Genomic DNA, 21,354 nt, shown 5'->3' on the forward strand with positions numbered 1-21,354 from the left:
TTGTAATTGCCACAGTGAGTTACCTCACCCTACCAAAATCACCCAAACACTGTGGCTATCCCTACCATTTCACTGTACATAGGCGTGCGTGAGTCACGGGACTTTTCCCATATCTCCTTACTGAAATAAAAAAACCCTCAATTAGCTAGTCATTGGGCTAGTTGAGCCAAAAAAATAAAAAATATAAGTATATTATAGCCCATGCTTATGTAAATATTTCTTTGTATATAGGGCCTAATTAAAAGATTTTTTTCATAATTATTTTGGTATTTATTTAAATATTTCTACCTAGGTGTGTGTTATTTATGCTCTGTACATTGCCTCACCATTACCACAATTTTTCTTACCATTTTTCATACTCTTTATTCCATATAGAAATATTTTCATGTAAGCTTCTCTTATATTTGGTGTAACTCCACCCCAGCAAAAATCCAAAAAAACTAGTTTTATTTATGTGTATATTTTTTCACTATTGTGATTTTTCCCTTCCTACATCTATTTTGTGTTTTTTTTCTTTTTTTTAAATTAAAACACCAAAAATATTTATCTTTTTATGGTATCCTCATAATGAGAGAGATCTCTTTTGATCCCTTTATATTTTTTCCACTTATATTATTTATATTTGACATGTATATATTTTTTAGATCCCTCAATATTTGATTTTCTTAGTTATACTATTCACTTATATCATGATCTCAACAATATCTTCAATTATAGACCTACCAAATAAGGTCAAGGGTAGGTGGCATGCATACATGCACTATGGAGGGCTCACTCTTGGAGGTATTCAAAAGAATCATCCAAAGAAGGACCCCACAAGGACCTTGTGCAGTGGAAAAAAGCGATCGGTTTTGCTGAATTTTTAAAGTTCACTTGCTCTCCGAATTTGAAAAGGTGATACAAACAAAAGTTGTAGCTCGTGGGCTGAACTTTTGCCTCAAATTTTTTCATATTTTTTTGAGCTACGAGCTGTGAGCTATGATTTTATTAGTGGACCCCAATTTTCCCATGTTATGCAGCCACACTCTCTCTTCCACTTTATCATTTTCCTCTTTCACACACACTTCTCCACTCATCATCCCCACCTCTCTCACCCCTCCTCTCTGCACCCTACTCACCTTCTCCTCAACTTCGAAGAATAAGAGAAACCATGGTGAACTCATACCTTCCACACACAATTCCATTCCAAAATTGACCACCTAGTCTCATTTTTCCTCCTCCAAATTACCCATATCTTTCAAAAAAACCACAAAATTCAGCCTCTTCTCTTAAAAGACAGCATCATGGTGGTTGATTACTCAGCTTCAATTACCTTATCTCTCAAGGAAGGTCAAGAGTGGAGAAAAAATGTACCGTCAAAGCTAGTGGACCGTCAACAAGCGTCAAAATTGGCCCTACTCAAGACACTTGGAGCATCAACCTTGTAAGAAATCCACCTTTTCTTACCTCTTAAGAGTTTTTTTCCTTATTTGTATCCTACATGGATACTCCCATTGTAAATATCCAATTCCATTTGTAAATTAATACTAACTCTACTAACACTAACCCACTATGAAAAGTCCTATCACCTCCATTTCTCTCTCCTCTCTTTCCCTACCAACTTCTTGATAATTCCAAGCAAAAGAAATTAGATAAATTGTTGAAAATCTAACCCAACCATGGTTAGAGGAGTAACCCTAGCCTTCAAAATTGCTATAAAAGGAGGGTGTAGCTAGCACAAAAGGGGGAGCCATAAGCAAGAGCACTATGCTATAGCTTAAGAAGCCAAGCTCAACCTCTCTAGAAGGAGCTCTTGAGTGGAAGCTCATTGTCTTATGCATGTGCATGTGTTGTAATAGGGGATTAGCAAAGGAACTCTATGCCATTGTAAAAGAGAGAGTGATCATTCAATTGAGAGTAGGAAATCTATCATTTCTCCTACTAGTGTAAGCCCAACATTCGCTAAATCAAGGAGGGTGGATTTGGACTAAGCTTGGATACTTTGTCTCCCTTCCAACGTGAAGTAATGGACAACAATGATGCGTAAGTGTCTTGGTGTTTTTTGTTAAGTTCTTGATAGCTTGTCTATGGTGTTGTCATCAATCTAGCCATAAATCCCACATACTGTAAGAGGGCGACAGGGTGGAGAGGACTCCCCTGGCCTTAAGACAGTGATTGGGGTGGCTTTTCTTGTGATGTGTTGTGGTGAAATTTACGCAAGCTATGTTGAACAAATACTAATCTCACTTTGATTTGTCATGACAGATTTGTAAGAAGGTATTAATACAACAAGCACCCCCTCCTCCTTTCTCTCTCTTTCTTAAATATATAGTTGTGTTTGCTTGATCATTGCCGATACGTTTCAAAGCAGCCCGAGCACTATCTCTCTCTCTCTCTCTCTCTCTCTCTCTCTCTCTCTCTCTCTCTCTCTCTCTCTTTACGCGTCCTAGTTCGCATCCAAAACTAGGTGGTGCCCCAAATTTGTGTAGGGTTAGGTTGCGGGTTTGTGTGTGTGTGTTTGTTGTTTTTTTCCAACCCCAACCCAATTGAGCAGCACGGGAGCCTTGAAGGGTGTCTAGAGGTTGCTCTTCTTCTTGCTCGCCCCGGACCGCTTCAGTGCGTTTGTGTGTGTGTGTTCACACGTGCATACGCTTTTTGCAACGTGTGTGTGTGGACACACACACACCTCGCAGTCCACGTGGACACATAGGCCATGCATGCTGCCGCGTGTCCACGTGGACCTGCCACGTGTACCTTCGATGGCCGACGGTATACGTGGCAGGTCACGTGGCCGCATGCATTGCCACGCAGGCAACGCGCATGTCACATGGCCTGTCACGTGTACTGTCGCTGGGGCGATAGTACACGTGGCATGCCATGTGGTGCCTAATAAGGCACCACGTGGTGTGCCACGTGTAGTGTTGACCACCGACAGTACACGTGGCAAGCCACGTGGCCGATGCGCTGCCTGTATGGTAGTGCGCGTGGCCACGTGGCCTGCCACGTGTATCGTTAGCTAACGACGGTACACATGGTAAGCCCACGTGGACACGCGGTAGCCTGCGTGGCTCTGCGTGTCCACATGGACTGCTACGTGTGTGTGTACTCTGCCTCTGGCCACGCGTTGGCAGAGATGGACACACGTCCCCGTGTGGGGGCGTGTTCCTGCCCATGGCCAATGCGCTGGCCATGGGCGCTTGGCCGCCCATGGCCAACGCCTCGCCCTCCCCTCCTCCACCCCCCTTGTGTTAGTGCCCTGCCCCCGCCCATGGCCAACGCGCGTGCCATCGGTGCTTGGCCGCCCATGGCCAACGCTCCGGCCCGCTCGCCACCGCCCCCCTTGCCCCGTGTGCGCCCCTATCCTCCCCCCCGATAGTGCCTCTGCCTCCGCTTCCGCCTCCGTCCCAAGTGGCGGCCCGGCACGTAAACCCCACCTCACCCTGCCCCTCCTTACCCCGCCTCCACCCCCATTAGCAGCAACGCACACGCCCCCCACCCCCCTTCCTCTCCGCTCGAATGGCGTGGGAGGGGAGCGGGGAGTACTATCTCTTAAACATCCCCGTTACTTGACTCCCCAACCCTTCGACTTCGACTTACAGCATCTTACCCCCCTATCCTTAGAACACCCGATTACTCACACATCTCCTTTACACATAAACATTAAAATAAATAAATTCACGTGATCACATAGTCGCAAACAAATATTTTGTAACAATTTTTTTTTCATAAATATTTTGTATTTTTTTACATTAATTTTCAAAATAACAAAATAATATTAATTTTACATTTATAACGGCTATATTATTAGACGTGAGTATATAAACAGTTTGTTTTAGTTTATACAATGTGATCTTGTGCTTAATTATTTGCTTAGCATATTATTATGGCTTGCTCTTTATTTTTCCTGGGTAAAGAGATTTTTTATCCTTTTTACAATGGTAAATTTATAATATCTGAATCATTTCTTTTAGAATTAATTTCTCCAATGCAATACAACTTTAGATGCAGTCATCGAAGTTGGTGATATTGAAATGAATTTGCCTCTTGAGAGGACGCTCCACAGTGAATTCATCTGTGTACTGGATAAACAACTTTCACGTAAATACAAAGTCAACGTATCCCATCAAACACAATATGCAGGCTCACCTAGCATGACTCCCATTGCCATTGTGGATAGTCCGTCAAAGGTGCAATTCGGTCAAAAGAAGTTAATAGATCTATGTACCCCCCCCCCCCCCTTCGAATTTTGCCCTCAAATAGCTTCAAAAGGAGTACAAGACAAAAACTCTTACAAGCCGAAAAGAAGGGCACATTGACAAAGCTTTTAATGCAAATACAACAAGTGGAACAAGTCACAGAGATTCCAAGGTCTTACAATGGTGATCTCGTTCTAGAATTTCCACCTACCATGGGAAAAATTCACCATATGGATGCGATGGAGCATAAGTATGATCCTCATTTGAAGTCGAAGCCTACTACGTCCAATATTGTTTTTCCAGGTGTAGTGCATCTTAGTCATTGCATAGGATCTCTCAAGTGCATGAATGAACAATGTGTCTGCTTGGTTAATTATCATATTCCCAATACAAGTCATTTCAACGGGTACATACAAAAGGCAACTGCACCCGGGCAATATTATAAGATTGGAGATAAGAGCCTTACACGCCACTTTTGTAAGGCAATTGCTTTCTGTATTGCAACATGTGATTGTGTAGTATACTATGTCATGCCATCTGATGAGACTGCCACTAGAGTCATGATTCATCGTGGCACACATCGACACGATGTGCGCAACGGCACATCCAAAACACTAACGGACAACACCAAGCTGATGGTGCAAAGGATTTTGATTGTTGACCCATAGGCAGGAGCCAGGAAGGTTCAAATGTGTTTGGCAAAAGAAATTATAAGTACAACACTTCTTTGCAACAACACCAACGAAGGAATTTTAGGCGAGCAACAGCTATTTGCAATCTTTGAGGAGTTGGGGCCATTGGTGCAAGATAATTGGTATGAGCATTTCCTAGATTCTTATTTCGATGCAAAACTCTATGCTAAATTATTTCTTTATCTAAACACTTTTAACGTTGATAGGTTTTCGAGGTCAGTATCTATTTTACATAGAGGGGTTGACAAAGAATCTTTCGGCATTGATGCACTCCTAAAGCTGAAGCGAGACGGCACATATGAGTTTTTCCATGGAAGACGGTTTCCCGGTCAAGGTACGGAGGGGGAGAAATGTTATGTCTTCAAAATGTCCACAATTGGTCCAGCATCCGGTGTGGACCTAGTGAACCGAATGAGGCAAGATCGGGATGGTGATTTTTGACGTGCGTGGATGCAGTTTGATCACACCAAATGTGTTAGCCAATGGGTGACTATGGCCTGTCATGTCTATGATCCAAGGTACATGGCGCACCTTAAGAGCTTTGTGGCTTGCCTTTGACTCTCTCTAAATTTATTTTTTTTGCAGCATGCAGGACCTTTTGACTATTGCAACTTGTGAAATGAAACAGGAAGACATGGAAACACAATGTTTGTTTTGGGAGTGCCTCAATGATGTCATGATATCGTGTGGGTGTGACAAAGCTAATTTCTTTGGCTTCATGGCGGATGAAGCTCAAGCAAATTGGAATGCAGTTTGAATTGTTTGCAATGGTGGTGACAAGACCAATACAATGAGCGGTCGAGAGCGTTCTTGTCTTTTCCATTGGAAGCAAAGCTTGAATCAACACACAATGAAGTATGTGGTGCAATCTTCTTAACACACACACAAAGAAATGTGTGAGAAGCGGAGGCAAGCACCAACAAAAGAGGCTGCAGCAGTAGAGACTTGTCTGATACGCCAATGGCGGCGTAATGGTCATTGCATAGATCGTAACATTCCATACATGGATTCATGGCTTAGTTGGTGGAAAATTCGTATTGCACATTGGGGTGGGATTATGGCATGCGTAGAAAGTAGCTCTGATGGACCAAACACTCCACGCACTAACCTTGCGGAGAGCAAGCATGGCAGCTGGCTAGCAGGGGAGGGTTTTCGTAAACGCATTTCATTATATGATGCTTGTACAATCGACCTTGCGAATTCCATCTTACAGAGCACAAAGGCCATTTCATACAGCCATGGAAAACACATTGGGAAGGGTCCATCAATACAAAAGCTTACGGAACGCTATGAAAAACGTCCTAGCCAAGTGATAAGAGCAGTGAATGCGGCTAGTGAGGGCACTCCAATGTATAAACAACCAACTCCATTAACAAGAGATAAGGAGACATCAAGGCAAAAACGCAAGCCAAATGAGGTTATCAACGTGGAAGATGATGCATCGCATAGGCATGAGTACAACTTGGTCACCAAAGATCGCAAGAAGTGTGGAACACCACGTAAGATCAACTTTGCAGAAGAAGGGATATCACAAACCCCAAAACGAAGTATAGGTTTTGGTGGGCAGTATGTAGTTGAGCGCAAGGTCAATGAGGCAATGTGGGCCATACGCCGAACTCCACAAGGTAGTAGGGTCACATGTAGCAGCACGCCAAGAGGAGGACGCAGGTGTGGATGCAGTAAAGCAGGTTCTAGCCTTGGTATACCAGCCCCATCTTTTGAAGGATATCGAAAACATCCAAATGGTGTGGTGCGTCAATGGTTTTGGTTTTGTTCGGATCATGTCTTGCATTGCCATATAGTAGAACAGAACATTGAGCCGCAGCCTCAGCATCCACCACACACTTGGCTTGTGCATGTGGGCACCAACCTATCGAAGGATGAGGTGCAAATATTTCATGAAGGGGGGTATCAAGTGGAGCTCAGCAAAAAAGGAGTATCTAATGTAACATCAGTTGCTCCTGCACAAAATATGACAAACTCTCCTTTCAAGTCAAAAGATACATCCACTCTTGAAGGAAGTGCAAGAGCCACAATGTGAGATGGTCTGCGTGTACGGTATCGGACTTTCATTTCCGAGGATGCTGCTCGCAAGATCAGTTTCGCACTAGCCCTGAGAGCGAAGGTCATAGAAGAGATATGTGCAGCAGATGGTGTTAATGAGGTCTTCAAAGTAGATACCAAAAGTGAAGATGGTCATGTCGGGATGTACAAAGTTTGTATTAGCAACCGGCCATCGTGCACATGTACAGACTTCATGGAACGGGTGTCAAAGAAAAAACCATATCTTGCATGTAAACATTTGTATTTTATTTATCTGCGTGTGCTAGGGATAAGCCAAAATGAGAACATGTTTATCCATCAGCCAATCGTGGCAGATGCTGATATCTTCAGGGCACTGAGCCGAAGCCGGACTTATCTAGGCATGGATGCATAGCATTTGTCAATTCTCACTTTTTCTTAGTATGCTTTACTTGGACAACTGTACTACTTTCTAATTTTATCTTATGATGGCCATATTTTGGTACATTCATTTGCAGTTTTTTTTCATATTTGAGAAGTGGTTGTTTATGTGTCAAATCGTGTATAAAGTAATATAATATTTCCACAGTGGCTATAAATTGCCATAGCTTGAATTATTTTTGTGAAAGCGTCCACTAGCTTCCTAGCACACCTCTCTTTCTTTTCATGATGTTCGACGATCTTGAGAGTAAAATCAAGTCTGCGTGGGATGCCATGGAAGCCATTCCCAACGGAGAGGCATTGTATGGAGCCGACTGGTTTAGGGAGGCTCTAAAGGCAACCATCAATGTGTATCGCCTCTATCAATGCCGCAAGGAACTCAATATGCGGAGCTTACTCAGTGTGAACGAGAAGGGACAATTTGCTTTCTCTTGCTGGAAGAAGATGGGGCTCATCACAGAGGAGGATGAGGAGGAAATGACACAGCAGCTAGGGAACATGGTGAATCTTCATTTGCCACTCGAATACCGGGCCTTCCAGAAGATGAACGCTTCTTGCCTATGTAATGCAACTGCAATAAAATGTAACTTTCTATTATTAATGGGTGTTCTTGTTTTAAGTACCCTTGTCTCTATTGTTTTTGAAACAATCGATTTAGCTTCCATATCTTTGACTATGTCTCAACCTCCCTAATACCTCTCTCTCTCTCTCTCTCTCTCTCTCTCTCTCTCTCTCTCTCTCTCTCTCTCTCTCTCTCGCTCGCTCGCTATCTTTGTCTATGTCTCAACCTCCCTAATACTTCTCTCTCTCTCTCTCTCTCTCTCTCTCTCTCTCTCTGTGAGAGATAGAGATATGAAAAAGACGAAAGAGTCGACAAGGAGGAAGAGAGAATATTTTTAGGAATCTGCTCACCTGATTCCTAAAAAGCGCTCACCAAAAATTTCTCGCTCGGAAATATCCCCCTCTTATGTGCAAGTGTGCAAGTTTTTTTTGAAACTATGCAGATTTTGGCATAGGTGCATATAATTGGTGCATGCCTCACCGTGTGACCGTAGCCTTAGTTGTCCTTTGTGGGTGAATATGAAGTCAATATTTGAGGATTTCTAATTATGGGGCTTCTATTGACTGGATATTATATGTTGAGTTTGAATATTGGTTGGTCTGAAATTGGGATGCTGCTCTGAATATTGTTGACTATGAACATTGCTGAGTCTGATATTTGGTTAGTCAGATATTTGCTGACTCTGATTATTAATGATTCTGATATTTGGTCATGCTAGTCGTATTATGTCATGCTGGTCGAAATTAGCTTCAATCGAATTTTGGTAGGTCGGATTTTGGCTAGGTCGGATTTTGCTGACTCTGATATTTTATGCCAAGAACATTTTTGGGTTGGACAATTATAACCATCAATTAGCACTTGTATTGGGACGAGTTCTGAGTAGGAAAATGTGAGAGAAGCTTTAGCCATGGTGTTCTTTGCTCTGTCTGATCTTTTCTCTGTGTTCTGTTTGCTGACTCTGAAGTTATTTGAATGTATCTTTTGCTGAGTCTAATTATGGAGTGAGTGTTTATTCTCTATTTTTGAGAGCATGTGTGAGAGAGAGATTCTTGTGTTGTTTGAACCCCAACACATTTGGCGGTCCCGCTGACCGACTCAGCCTGTTTTTGAACTGAGCCTAGTTCTCTGGCTGTGCTAAAGCTTTGTTAAGCTGCAATCTTTGTGATTGCATTAGAGCGATCTCAAACAATTCAAGCATGCAATTCTACAACGATGGAAGAAGGCGGCATGGTGTTCCACAATGATGGCAAAGTTTGCAGCCGTTCTCTTTCAACAACAGTAAACAACACCTTGCTAAATCACTTTGAAGCAAGAAAACAACAGTGTCTCGGTGCTAGCTGGTTCTGTCCAAATCTGTAAATTTCTGATTTGGAGCGCAAAAATTCCTGTTTAGTTCAGATTCTTGGATTGAGGAGTGTTGCAATATGCCAAGATACGATGAGCGATTTGGTCCTACACGATATGCTCAATCTCTTGCAGACTCAACATTAGTTTCAACACCCTTCTTTCATTGTCGGTCCGCGTTGTTGACTGGTCCTTCTCGTTGGCTAAATTGCAACGGTATATGCTACATCCATAGCCAAGCCTGTGCAGTTTCAAAACAAACACAGACTCACACACTCACTTGCGTGCACGCACCCATTTATTGCACTCGCGCATACACGCACTCTATCCAAAGGGCATATTCAAACATACATCAGGGCTACTTCAAGAACAGATTTTCTTGGAATATTTTTTTACCCAAGGCTCCTCCTTCTGAAGCTCCAAACATGGGTGCCGATCGTTGATGGAAAGAATTGTTGCCTTGTATTTGCCAAAGAATCAATCAGCGAGATTATTATGCTCCCTCTTGGGGGACCACTTTCCCTAGTTGTTGTGCCATTAAGGAAAGGCAACAATCATCAACACAGATAGAGCAAAATTGGATTTTCCTGCGCTGGAAGACATTTTTAAAAAAGATTTGGCAGATATTTCAACAAATCAGATATTTCGACAAAGTGGATTTTTCGACAAAGTGTATATTCTGATATCTATTCAGATTTTTTTGCAATTCAAAGAATCAAAGGGCTATATCTGAATTGCAGTATTCACCGCAATGAAGGATCGAAGTTTATTCATGATGTTGCAGAGATCAGAAAATAAGATTTACTTGCAGTTTGAAGTGGGATCTACCTAAAATTAGAACTTCACGGTTACCTGAACTCTGAAGTGGAAGTCTTTTCTGAATTCTGAATGGAAATGGAAGTGCTGAATGTGGTATTCTTTTTCTGATCGTTGACTCTCAATCAGTTTAAGTAACCAATTGAATGGACTTTGCAGATCCCGGTATTGTATCCATGGCTCTCCATATTGTGAATTTAATCGGTCTTGGATTGGTGTGGTGCACTAGTCTTGAGAGTTGAATATGATTGCTATATTTTAATTGAAGTGTTGTCATGGGGGGTAAGAAAAAGAAGAATAAGAAAAGGTGTGACGTTTGTTTAAAACATGACCATGCTATGGATGATTGTCCGTTGGTGTCTAAAGAATGCACTAAGGAAGATGTTTGCAAGTATTTTTGTATGGCCAATTTGTGCGCAAAGTTTACAAAAGTTGTGAAGCATTGTCATAAAGCATTGTCAAGGGAAATGTTGCATGTAGCGAAGGAGAAGTTAGATGATTTTGAGTGTCTACTTGAAGATGCATTGGAGTATTTTTCTGAGCATAAGGGTAGAAAACTGAAATCTTGTTCTACCAAGAAGGGAATCAAGAAATTGCAAAACGCTTGTGTGCATTTGGAGGAGAAGTATGCATGTTATTCTGATTGGTATGACAATAGTACTACTAGTGATGATGAGGTAGAAGGGAGTTACCCAATGGGAGTGTCGGTGATTGTGAAGAAGGGAGTAGAGATGGATGTGAGCCAAGGAAGCCACAAAAATCCTATCCAAACCCTAGAACCAACATCGGGCTTTAACCCTAACATGGTAGATCTTCAATCCCATAACCTCAAGGAGATGTGTGATCCATGCAATGCATGTGTCAACCATGATTTTGTTTCAAAAATGCAAATTTCAGAAATTTTAGCAATGAACAAATATCAGGTTGAATTTTCAAGTGGTGTTTCTAACTACTATGATTTCCAAAAGTCATTTCTTTTTGGAAGTTTTCTCCATGTTGCAATGCAAAGTGAAAGTAAGAACCAAAATGAAGCAAAGGTTGCAAATTTTGAGGATGTTTTTTCTCAAATAGAAGATCAATCAAAATTTGATGAAGAGGATGATGTGATTGAATATTTTTTGTCTTATCTTTATGAGGAGAATGTCATGGATGCACAAATGAAGCAAGAGTTAGGTTTTGCAGAATTTAAAATTGAAGAAGTACAGATTCAAAGTTGTTTGGATGTGATTTTTCTTGATCCAAGTATTCAAAATCAGATGGTGAATCTGAATTTTGGGTGTCTTTCAAATGATCAATATGACATGATGGGAGTGTTTTCAGAATGCAGACTAACTGGAATGTGCATTCAGATTTTCATCATTCTGAATTTTGCAAAATCAAGTTTTGGTATTCCTGATGTTGATGAAGAGAAGCAAATTGATTTTCTATCGCCAAAGGAAGCTGAAGCTGAGTGTAATTTGTTGATTTGTGCATTTGAATTGAATCAAAATGTAGGGATAGCAAATAAGATCGTCAGTTTGCTATTTGAAGATCCACAAAGTCAGATAAATCAATTTCTCAAAGAAGCTGAATTGACAATTGTTTTTGAAATGACTAATCCATATTCAGTGATGTTGGAGATGCTGAAGAATCTTTCTTTATCAATGGCAAAGTATATTTTCAGAAATGAACCTATTTTACTTCACTTTGAAGTGAAATCTGATTTATTGAAAGTGTTCTTTGCTGCAAATTGGTGGCTGAAGTTGACACTAGAGAAGCATGTCAACCATATGAGCTTATTCTCAAAGTCAGAATTTGCAGATATTGAAAATTTTGGAGTTTTTCAAGATCAGATTTCTATGTCTGAAGTGGATATTACTGATTTTTTGAATGCAGAAGTTGCAAATCGGATTTTGCAGATGCAAGATATTGAGCATGATGACTCAAGGATCCATATTTCTTATTGTTTGAATCAGATTTTGCAGATTAATGATAGGCAAAGAGTAATTTCTCTTTGATTTTACAGAACTCAAGTGGAATTCAAAGGGATATGACATTTTGGATGTTTTTCATGACAAAATTACAGAGTTTGCTGAATGGAATGATTGATTCCTATGGAAGGAGTTGTTCTATCTCTGATTTACCTGAAATTGTTGATTTTGAAGAGAAGGACTTTATTTCAGATTTGGAGACAATTCTAACTCAATGTTGGAAGAGTTTTGTCTATTTGCAAAGTTTTTATGAAGCAGATATTGCAGATTTTCAAATGGATATGATATTTTGGATGCAATATCAGAATTCTAAATTTTTGATGCAGATATCAAAATTTGCAGAGATGAATATGTTCTTGAAGCTGAATTTATTTTAAACAAGATTCAGTATGATTGTTGATATGATTGGTTTTACAAGTTTATCTTGTATGAGGAGGATTGGATGTGTTTGTATATGATGATGTCGGAGTATTGGCATGTTGCTATATATTGGTGCACATGTAATTCACTTGATCTAGTGAGGTACTGCGCAATACTTGGGGATATCAATGCAAGTTTTTTGGGAATTATTGGGCGGTGTCTAGTTGTTTTGTATGGTGTATGTTGTGTATCTTGGATTAAGTTCCAGGCACTACACTTTGCATCATATAGGTCTATTAGCACTGATATTTTGGGATAAGGCATTTGACTTTGATAAAGGGATGTGTGGATCCTAGTCGGATTTCTACGAAATCCACCATCGGGACGTGCCATGTGTTGACTGGATATTATATGTTGACTCTGAATATTGCTGAGTCTGATATTTGGTCAGTCAGATATTTGTTGACTCTGATTATTACCGAGTCTGATATTTGGTCATGCTAGTCAGATTATGTCATGCTGGTTGGAATTAGCTTCAGTCAGATTTTGCTAGGTCGGATTTTTCCGACTCTGATATTTTATGCCAACCATCAGTTATCACTTGTATTGGGACGAGTTCTAAGTAGGGAAATGCGAGAGAAGCTTTAGCCATGGTGTTCTTTGCTCTGTCTAATCTTTTCTCTGTGTTCTGTTTGTTGCTCTGAAGTTATTTGATTGTGTCTTTTGCTGAGTCTGATTATGGAGTGAGTGTTTATTCTCTGTTTGAGAGCATGTGTGAGAGAGAGATTCTTGTGTTGTTTGAACCCCAACAGCTTCTGATTTACACGTCGTTCACGCACCTTTCCTTGAGTGAGCCCACACAGGCAGGTGTCAAGCGAATAGGCAAAAGCGAGAGGTGGTTCCCTCGATGTTGCTAAGAGCTGAGTCACCCCAGCAGTAGCAAGGTTAGTAGCAGATTAGCTAACCTCTGGTCGCACCCACATGCTCCTCACGAAGCTTACGAAAATACTACTTAAAAGCGAAGCTGGAAAGTGCTGCCTCATTGGTTGGAGATGGCGACAGCCACGCTAGTTTGATGTCCTCGCTTTAACCCCACCTTATCCAAAATGCTAGCAGCGCTAACATTCACGTTCGTCTTCCCTACCTTTTTTGTTGTACGTATTACCAAATGTGGAGAACCGAGTCTCCCCACTGCCCCTGAGTGCGACCCGACACTAATATATGCCCATGTATGTGGGAGTGCAAATTAATAGGATCATTTTAACACCACTAATTTCCTTGATGTGATGCTCTTACCAATGGAGCTCTAGTTTTGATCTGGTAAGAGGGCTTCCCCATAGCCGTTTTGTTGGACATTCGAGGCCCTTCAAAAGTAGGTTGTGTCCCTTGTCAAGGTCGGGGTCTAGGGGTGGAGCATCTCAACCGTCAACTCAAGCTCCTTTCCATGCCAGAATTGGCTCTGCAATTGATGGCGGATGGTGGCTAGCTCAACACATGTCAAAAGATCATGTCGCTTAATGGTAGTGCTAATGGAGTCTTCCCATGTCAGCATGGGGAGCTACCGATGTCAACCAACTCAACGTATAGAAAGAAAAACGCAATCGACGGTAGCACTGATGGCAACCGTCCAAGTCAGCACATGAATAAGCCACGAGTGCTACCACTGTATGTCTCTCCCTTTGTCATGGACGACTTTGATCCATCTGTGGCATGCGATATGGCAGCGCTCATTGCAAGCAACAAATGGAATAACCGTCAATAGACTGAAGAAGGCACGAGGAGCAACCACTGGCTGCTGTGGGTGACAACTCCACATAGGTCACTATTGTAGCTGAAAGCCTCTTGTAGCTTGAGTTGGCCACCCTTCCCCATAACCTTGATATCTAGGAACTGTCCTTTGGTGACCATTCCCGTAATCAGTACTACTAGCTTTTACGGGTCCCTCTTATTATTGGGAATGGTCATTAAACGACCATTTCCTACACCATATTCTGCACAAAGAAAATGCTTCTCGACAAATTTTAAAGGCCAAAACTCAAATTTGAAGAAGATATCTCCATTGTCAAATAAAGGAAAAGGCTAGGAATTAAAAATTTGAAGTGAGTAGAAAAATGCAAGTTGAGAAATGTGATAAAAATTTTGAAAAGCAAAGTTGAAAGGTTGACGCTTAGAATAAGAACTCTTGTCCTTGTAGCCAAGTCAAGTTTTCAAATATATTTTGAGGATCCAATGGAAAGGGGCATTCTGAGCTAGAATCAAGAGGCTTTTCAAAGTTGACATGCAAACCACTTGGTCACTCAACACTCAAGCCTTAAAGACTCAAGTTATGAGAGATTAACAAAGGATCTTTCAATTCCCACCTCATCGGTTAAGTCAGCAAATTTGGGCTTTTCATTTGACCTTTACATTAGGTTCCCACAAGGCCACACGAAATGCTTTGAATTTGAAGCGATTGTTCTATGGCATTTGAGAGAGAGAGAGAGAGAGAGAGAGAGAGGGAGAGTATACTAGATTTTGATCATTTTATATGTAGTATATATATATATATATATATAAATATAAATAAATTTATGCATGTGCGTACATATAGTGCTCAATAGAATACAATACGTGGACAAAAGATTGTGCTCACAATGAACTTCCTTTTCTTGAAATGCTCATTTGAGCTTGAGTTGCATTTACTCAAAAATACATGGAAACCCTCACTTATCCTTTGCATAGAATAAACTTTGAATAAGTCGAAAACAACTAGAGAAAGGCAAAGCAAAGATGGTCTAAGATTCTATGACCAAAAACTGTAAACTTATGGGCACAAAACTCGTGTTCATAAAAACACATAAGGTAGGTTTAGCACGGACAAGAAGCTTTGTTGAAGCTGAAGTTAGCTCATTTGTCTTTGTCAAGGGGGGGAACATTGAGTCCACAACTTGCATGAGGCTAAGGAGGCAAGGGATGAGTATTAGAGACTTAATAAGCGCACTTCAGGGTTCATTCTTAAAGGTTGCACAACCCTTGAAGGAGGTAAAGCATGAGTGTAGATTCAAGACTAGAGACTCAATAAGATCACGACAGGGTTCATTCTCGAAGGTTGCACAACCCTTCAACGAGCCAAAGCGTGAGTGTAGAGTAGAGACTAGGCCTAGAGACTCAATAAGCTCATTAAAGGGTTCATTCTTAAAGGTTGCACAACCCTTCAAGGACACTTTTGACCTTCAAGAGAAGTGGAAAAATTTAGAGGAATTGCCTGTGAAGGGCTATTTTAAAAATTTGCCCTTCTTGTAAAAGGGTAGAACAAAGACAATCTTGCCATGAAAGGCTTTCTTATGTGGAAAATAATCATTGTATATTATATAGTACTAAATATAATAAGATAATTTTTTTCTCACGTTGGAGTGGTGTTCGGGAAAGTCTCTTTTACTAAGCTATTGAGTTTTCTCCTCATAAACATGAAAAAAAGAAATACTAGCAAATTTTTTTAAAATTTGCAAGATGTTTGAACTGTTTTCTCACATATTTCATCTTTTTTCTTCCCTTTTGCCATGGTTTACAATTGGCTAGTCTCGATTTTCAACCGACATAAGGCTAAGTTGAGGCAGTCCTTTCCCGAAAACTTTTTTGCTAGAGATTGGAACACTTTAATCTATGTGATTGAATACATTTTTGTGTTGAATTTGGCTTTCAAAATTAAGTGTAGATTTTGCGATTTCGAATTTAGAAGGGCACAAAAGAATGTATGTATAGTTTGAAGGGCAAATTTTTAAAAGTGCTCTTGATGAAGAAAGGTAAGTTCTACGCTAGACCTTCCATCGGAAGTAGAGGACCACTCTGCAAATTGTAGACTACTTAGGGTGCATTCACATGAGGAAGGGTAGAATCGCGGCCTATCCTGAGCAATTTTGGAATTTTGCAATTAGCAACAAAATTCAGAGGCATGCATGACGTGTACAACATTCCAAAAGTTGGAAGTAGAAGACATGGTTTGCAAACTCTGCCGATGTCGATAGTTGGGAAATACAGACATCATTTCTTGATGCTAGGGAGCATGGATAGAACAAAACCCGTGCAAATCCGCTCTTACTTAAACCGTTCTAATTGAATTTGGAATTTGGGAATTCTTTTGCGCACAATTGAATTGTTAATCAAGGGAGAATTAGCCTTATTAGAGTTCGATCCTCATCCTCATGACCCCATCCACGGCGGCTAGCGGCGGCAGTCAAGAAAGGCTCTTCGCCACAAGCACTCCTCCCACTCCCCCTCCTTCCTACGAGTTTCCTCACGACATTTCTCGCCTATATAAAAGCGTCATTTCTCTCCCTTCGATATACGCATTCTTCCAGCAGCAGCAGCAACACAGACACACTCTCTCTCTCTCTCTCTCTCTCTCTCTCTCTCCACATACACACACGCGCACGTCTTTCTGCTTTCTCGTCTCTGTTTCTCACCCTGTTCTTGAACAAAGCGGTAGGGGAGGAGAGTATGCAAAGAACGTCCAGCGCTTACAATCGCCGCAATGACATCTCCAGCAACCTGCTAGCTCCTCTGCAATTGGGCCGGGCTCACCTTTCCCACAGGTATGTTGTCTCTCTCTGAGGGATGCTTACAATTTTCCACAGACAAATGCGAGCGATCCATGGGTTCTTGACTCATATCTTGCCCATTCTACATTCACAATCAGCTATACATAGCCATAGCTGAACTCACATCTTGCCCATTTTGCACTCACACGGCCATAGCTCAAGTCACATCTCGACCATTTTGCACTCAGAAGTAGATTTATACAGAGCCATAGCTGAATTTTATATGGAGGATGCATGTAGCCATGTTGTTGAATTTAGGGTTATTTGGCTCTTTTGCAGAGTTGTTTTAGCGCCAGTGACGCGATGCAGAGCACTTAATTACGTTCCACAGCAGGCGCATGTCGAATTTTACTCTGAGAGGGCAACCCATGGTGGCCTATTGATCACAGAGGCCGTCTCAGTTGCACAAGCTGGAATTGGGTAAGATTCTTCATGCAAAAAGTGGTCTTGCCATTGGAGGAGACCACCTGCTCTTCTGTTATCGTAGGTGTTTTTTTAAGTTAGATCTTGATTTGTGTATTTGTGTGGCCATGACAGGTTTCCTCACTCTCCGGGTCTCTGGTCCGAGGAGCAAGTTGAGGCATGGAGGAAGGTTGTAAACGCTGTCCACAATAAGGGTGGCATCATCTTTTGTCAGCTCTGGCATGTTGGACGTGCGTCGCACACATGTATGTGCTTGGCTACTCTCCAAAGACTAGAGCCGCCTTTCAGGAGTTATTGTATTTTGATCTGGTTCACATACTCATTAATTGTTGTCTTGATTGTAGACTACCAGCCTGAAGGATGTATCCCTATCTCTTCCACGGGGTGCCGCCTGCCAAAGGAGTGCTCCATACGGCTGCCAGAAGGGGAAATGGCAGAGTACTCGCAGCCCCGAGCATTGGCCACTGAAGAGATTCCTCTTATTATTGAGCAGTTCCGCCAAGCAGCAAGAAACGCCCGCTGTGCAGGTGAGGAAGCATTCTTAACAGGCTTAAGATGTCCGCCATAGATGTTGATAAGGTTTAATTAATTGTCCAATCAATGCAGAACAGAGTAATTATGGGTCCGTCATGCTCTATGGAAATGGGGGACTGAATCTCTCAATGGTGGGTTGTGATGCAGGATTTGATGGTGTGGAGATTCATGGTGGACATGGCTATCTAGTGGACCAATTCTTCAAAAATGGCATAAACGATAGAAAGGATAGATATGGAGGCTCAATAGAAAACAGATGTAGATTTGGGCTAGAAGTAATCGATGCTGTCGCAAGCGAGATGGGTGCAGAGCGGACCGCAATCCGCATTTCACCAGTGATCGATCATCTTGGCGCTACCGATACCGACCCCTACACGCTCTTCTTGCATCTCATCTCAGAGCTCAATAAGAAAGACCTAGCCTACCTGCACATGACTGAACCCCGATTCAACAACAAGGGGGCGAATGGATTGATGGATACATCCGAAAATTGCTTGCTTTTCAGCGAGGCTTATGAGGGAATAATGATGCTGAGTGGGGGGTTCACTCGGGAGTCAGGAATGCAGGCTATCCGCAGCGGGGCAGCAGACTTGGTGTCATATGGGAGGCTCTTCATATCCAATCCGGACTTACCGCTGCGATTTGCGATCGAGGCGAAGCTGAATGCCTATGACCGCTCGACATTCTACACGCATGATCAGTATGTGGGCTACTTGGATTATGCCAAGCTGAGCAGCAAGGAAGTCAGTGAAGGATGGTCCGACAAGAGAGCTGCCTTTGCAGCTCGCAGCGGGCGCAAGCTGCAGATACAACCAAGCTCACCCACATGCCGGCGTATGCTTGCAAGTCCGATCGCCCACTTTGCCTCGCCGCATACACTCCTTTCATCCCCACATAACCCAGTGGTGGCTGGCTCTCCCAGCCAATATTAGTTTTACCATTTCCTCTCTCACAAATAAGCATGTGAATTTGTACACAGATGCAAGCTTTTTTTTTTCTGTGTAAAGATGGCGAATTAGATATTTTTTTGGGAAAATATCCATACCTATGTTTGGAAATGTATTGCATGGTACAAAGGAATGGCCAAGGATTCTTATCTACATAAGCTTGCCAAAAACATTTTTCCAAATTGAAGAAAATAAGGGCACAGTTCGAACTCCTCCTATTGTAGGTCAAAATTTAAAGGATTTGACTCTAGCTGGGATTTAACAATTTGAAGGATTTGCTAGCTGTATTTACACACATATAATTTTTCCTTTGCCCCTGTTCTTTAAGGCAAGCTCGGAATCTAGCCGGGATTTCACAATTTAAAAATTCACAACCTTCCGCGCGCCTCTCTCTCTCTCTCTCTCTCTCTCTCTCACACACACACACACACACACACAATGTTATGCTTCTTTATTAGTGAACACTATGTTCACCATAGAAAAGCTCATACAATTGAGATGTCAAACCCATAAGTGGGAAATTGAGTTTCTCTTTGTAACAGTAACTTCCACTTACATTGGGCCCATGAAAGATTGGCAGCAACTTTTGATAGTGCATTAAATCGCATTAAGCCTAGAATTGACGCTTGTTTTTCTTGTCAAAGGCTATTGTGCTTGTCAAAACAGGTGGTCTAGAAAAACCTCCTATCATTAGGACCTAGTTCCTTTCTTGTAACTACAACTTCCACTTACACTCGCCCTTGAAGCATTGGCAACTACTTTTGATAGTGCAAAAAAGCACATAAGTCCATAAAGTTGCAAGGACTAAAGGTGGCTCAAGATGATCGGAGTTGGATGAATTGGCAAAGACTAACAGTGAAGGAAATGGAGAAAATTCAAAGCAAGGATGTGGTACAGTTCAAATAAAAAATTATCACAGACAGAGGAGTCCATTGATATCCTAGAGGATGAGTTTGATCCCTTGCTATGCACGCATCACAACTTTACCTAGATACAAAATAAACAACAAGGAGTTTGTATTGAGTCATGACATACAAACTCTCTTTGACCCAGTGGGAAGCTGAACAACGAGACTAATGTCATCTACCATCGGAAGCTCTCTTTATCACCTAATCCTCCCCATACTTATAGTATTGGCTCTATCAAGGGTGGTGGCCAAATCCAATACGCTTATGAGTTGATAAAATAATACTTGTTGAAAAGTAGGAAACCATTACTATATTTGGACGACTTGTAAGATTTATGGGATCCAGAAGTTCATACTATGTGTGGCACATGGCAAGCCATGTGCTTGCTTTAACTAGTGATATAGGCAAGCACCTACAAGTTTACATGAAGCAAGAGTATTTGAAGTGGAGGAGAAGGATTTAAAAGTAGGATGGAAAGGATACCAGATTGTGGGCAGGTTATAACTGACGAGAGCTTGGAGTTGGATGGCTAAAGTAGGCAGATGAAATGCAAAGGATGACACTCTCATAGGATTTTGTGGAAGAAAGGGAGAGAATCACCAATGTTTCTCAAATGATGTGATCGTGGTTGGAAATGGGTCACAAGGATATGAGACAATAGTGGATGCCTTTCAAAACCATGATGGGAAATTGTGCTCGACTTCTAATTGTTAACCCTCTTCATGAGAGCCTTCCATGTCTTGCACTAGTTGCCCATTGCACTTGTAATCGATTTGACAATAATTTCATGAGAGCTCAATGAAATCACATCGAGAGGATTTGGAATTTGAAGCTAAAAGATAGTATAGGACCAATAATTGAACATGCGTCAGATGGTGACAATAGACGACGTAAGCTCATGGTTGAGGACTATAGAGGAAAGAGTGATCAGCAATTCTACATCAATTGGTGTGTATGGAAGCTCAAAAGTAGAGTGATAGACGGACATGTATGTGGTTTACATGATCAAGATTTTGTTCATAATGGAAAGAAGCTTATAAGTCCACTTGATAGTCTTACTCGACAACTTGCAATAGGGCGAGTTTGGATTACGCTCAATCATGTTGCTATGGTGTACAACTCTTTCTCTATTGATGAGGCTAAAAGATGGAGATATACAATGAAATGACCGTCAAAATTGGGGGGCAGCCCAAAGGATTGCAAGTAGACAAGTTCATAAATGTATGAGACAAGTACAAACGAAAGAGCGAAGTATGCAATCTTGAAAGGAACTTCATTACCAAAGAGGCTTATATTCATGTTCAACTTTCTTGTCATTTTGTAGTGCTACTCATAAAGATGTTTCGTGACTTCTATCCAAATCTCAAGTGTCCGTTACATCTTACAGGATCAGATGTAGATGAAATTTATTTTAGCAAAATTGGAGGTATGGTTGGGCAAGAGAGAGGTATTGATTTTGGAGATCTTTTTCATAGTGCTGGTAGCCTAAACAACATTTCCATGCATGAATGTAGCTCTAATGGAGTTACTTTTGCAAGAGCTCATAAAAAACAAGAACACATTTGGAGAGATCTGAATAAGTG

General features: G+C 41.4%; 1 protein-coding gene across 1 annotated transcript; it reads left to right on the forward strand.

Annotated features, from left to right (window-relative positions):
- The first annotated feature begins 16,648 nt into the window (after nucleotides 1-16,648).
- On the forward strand, nucleotides 16,649-19,076 carry LOC147423247 (12-oxophytodienoate reductase 7-like). The gene is made up of 5 exons (XM_086501768.1): nucleotides 16,649-16,953; nucleotides 17,239-17,379; nucleotides 17,497-17,627; nucleotides 17,727-17,909; nucleotides 18,064-19,076. The coding sequence occupies exons 1-5, from the start codon at nucleotides 16,859-16,861 to the stop codon at nucleotides 18,846-18,848; spliced, it is 1,335 nt and encodes a 444-aa protein (XP_086357894.1). The 5' UTR covers nucleotides 16,649-16,858; the 3' UTR covers nucleotides 18,849-19,076.
- The last annotated feature ends 2,278 nt before the right edge of the window (nucleotides 19,077-21,354 follow it).

Source organism: Adiantum capillus-veneris, chromosome 26 (assembly GCF_014529385.1).
Source record: "Adiantum capillus-veneris isolate H3 chromosome 26, ASM1452938v2, whole genome shotgun sequence".
NCBI lineage: Eukaryota > Viridiplantae > Streptophyta > Polypodiopsida > Polypodiales > Pteridaceae > Adiantum > Adiantum capillus-veneris.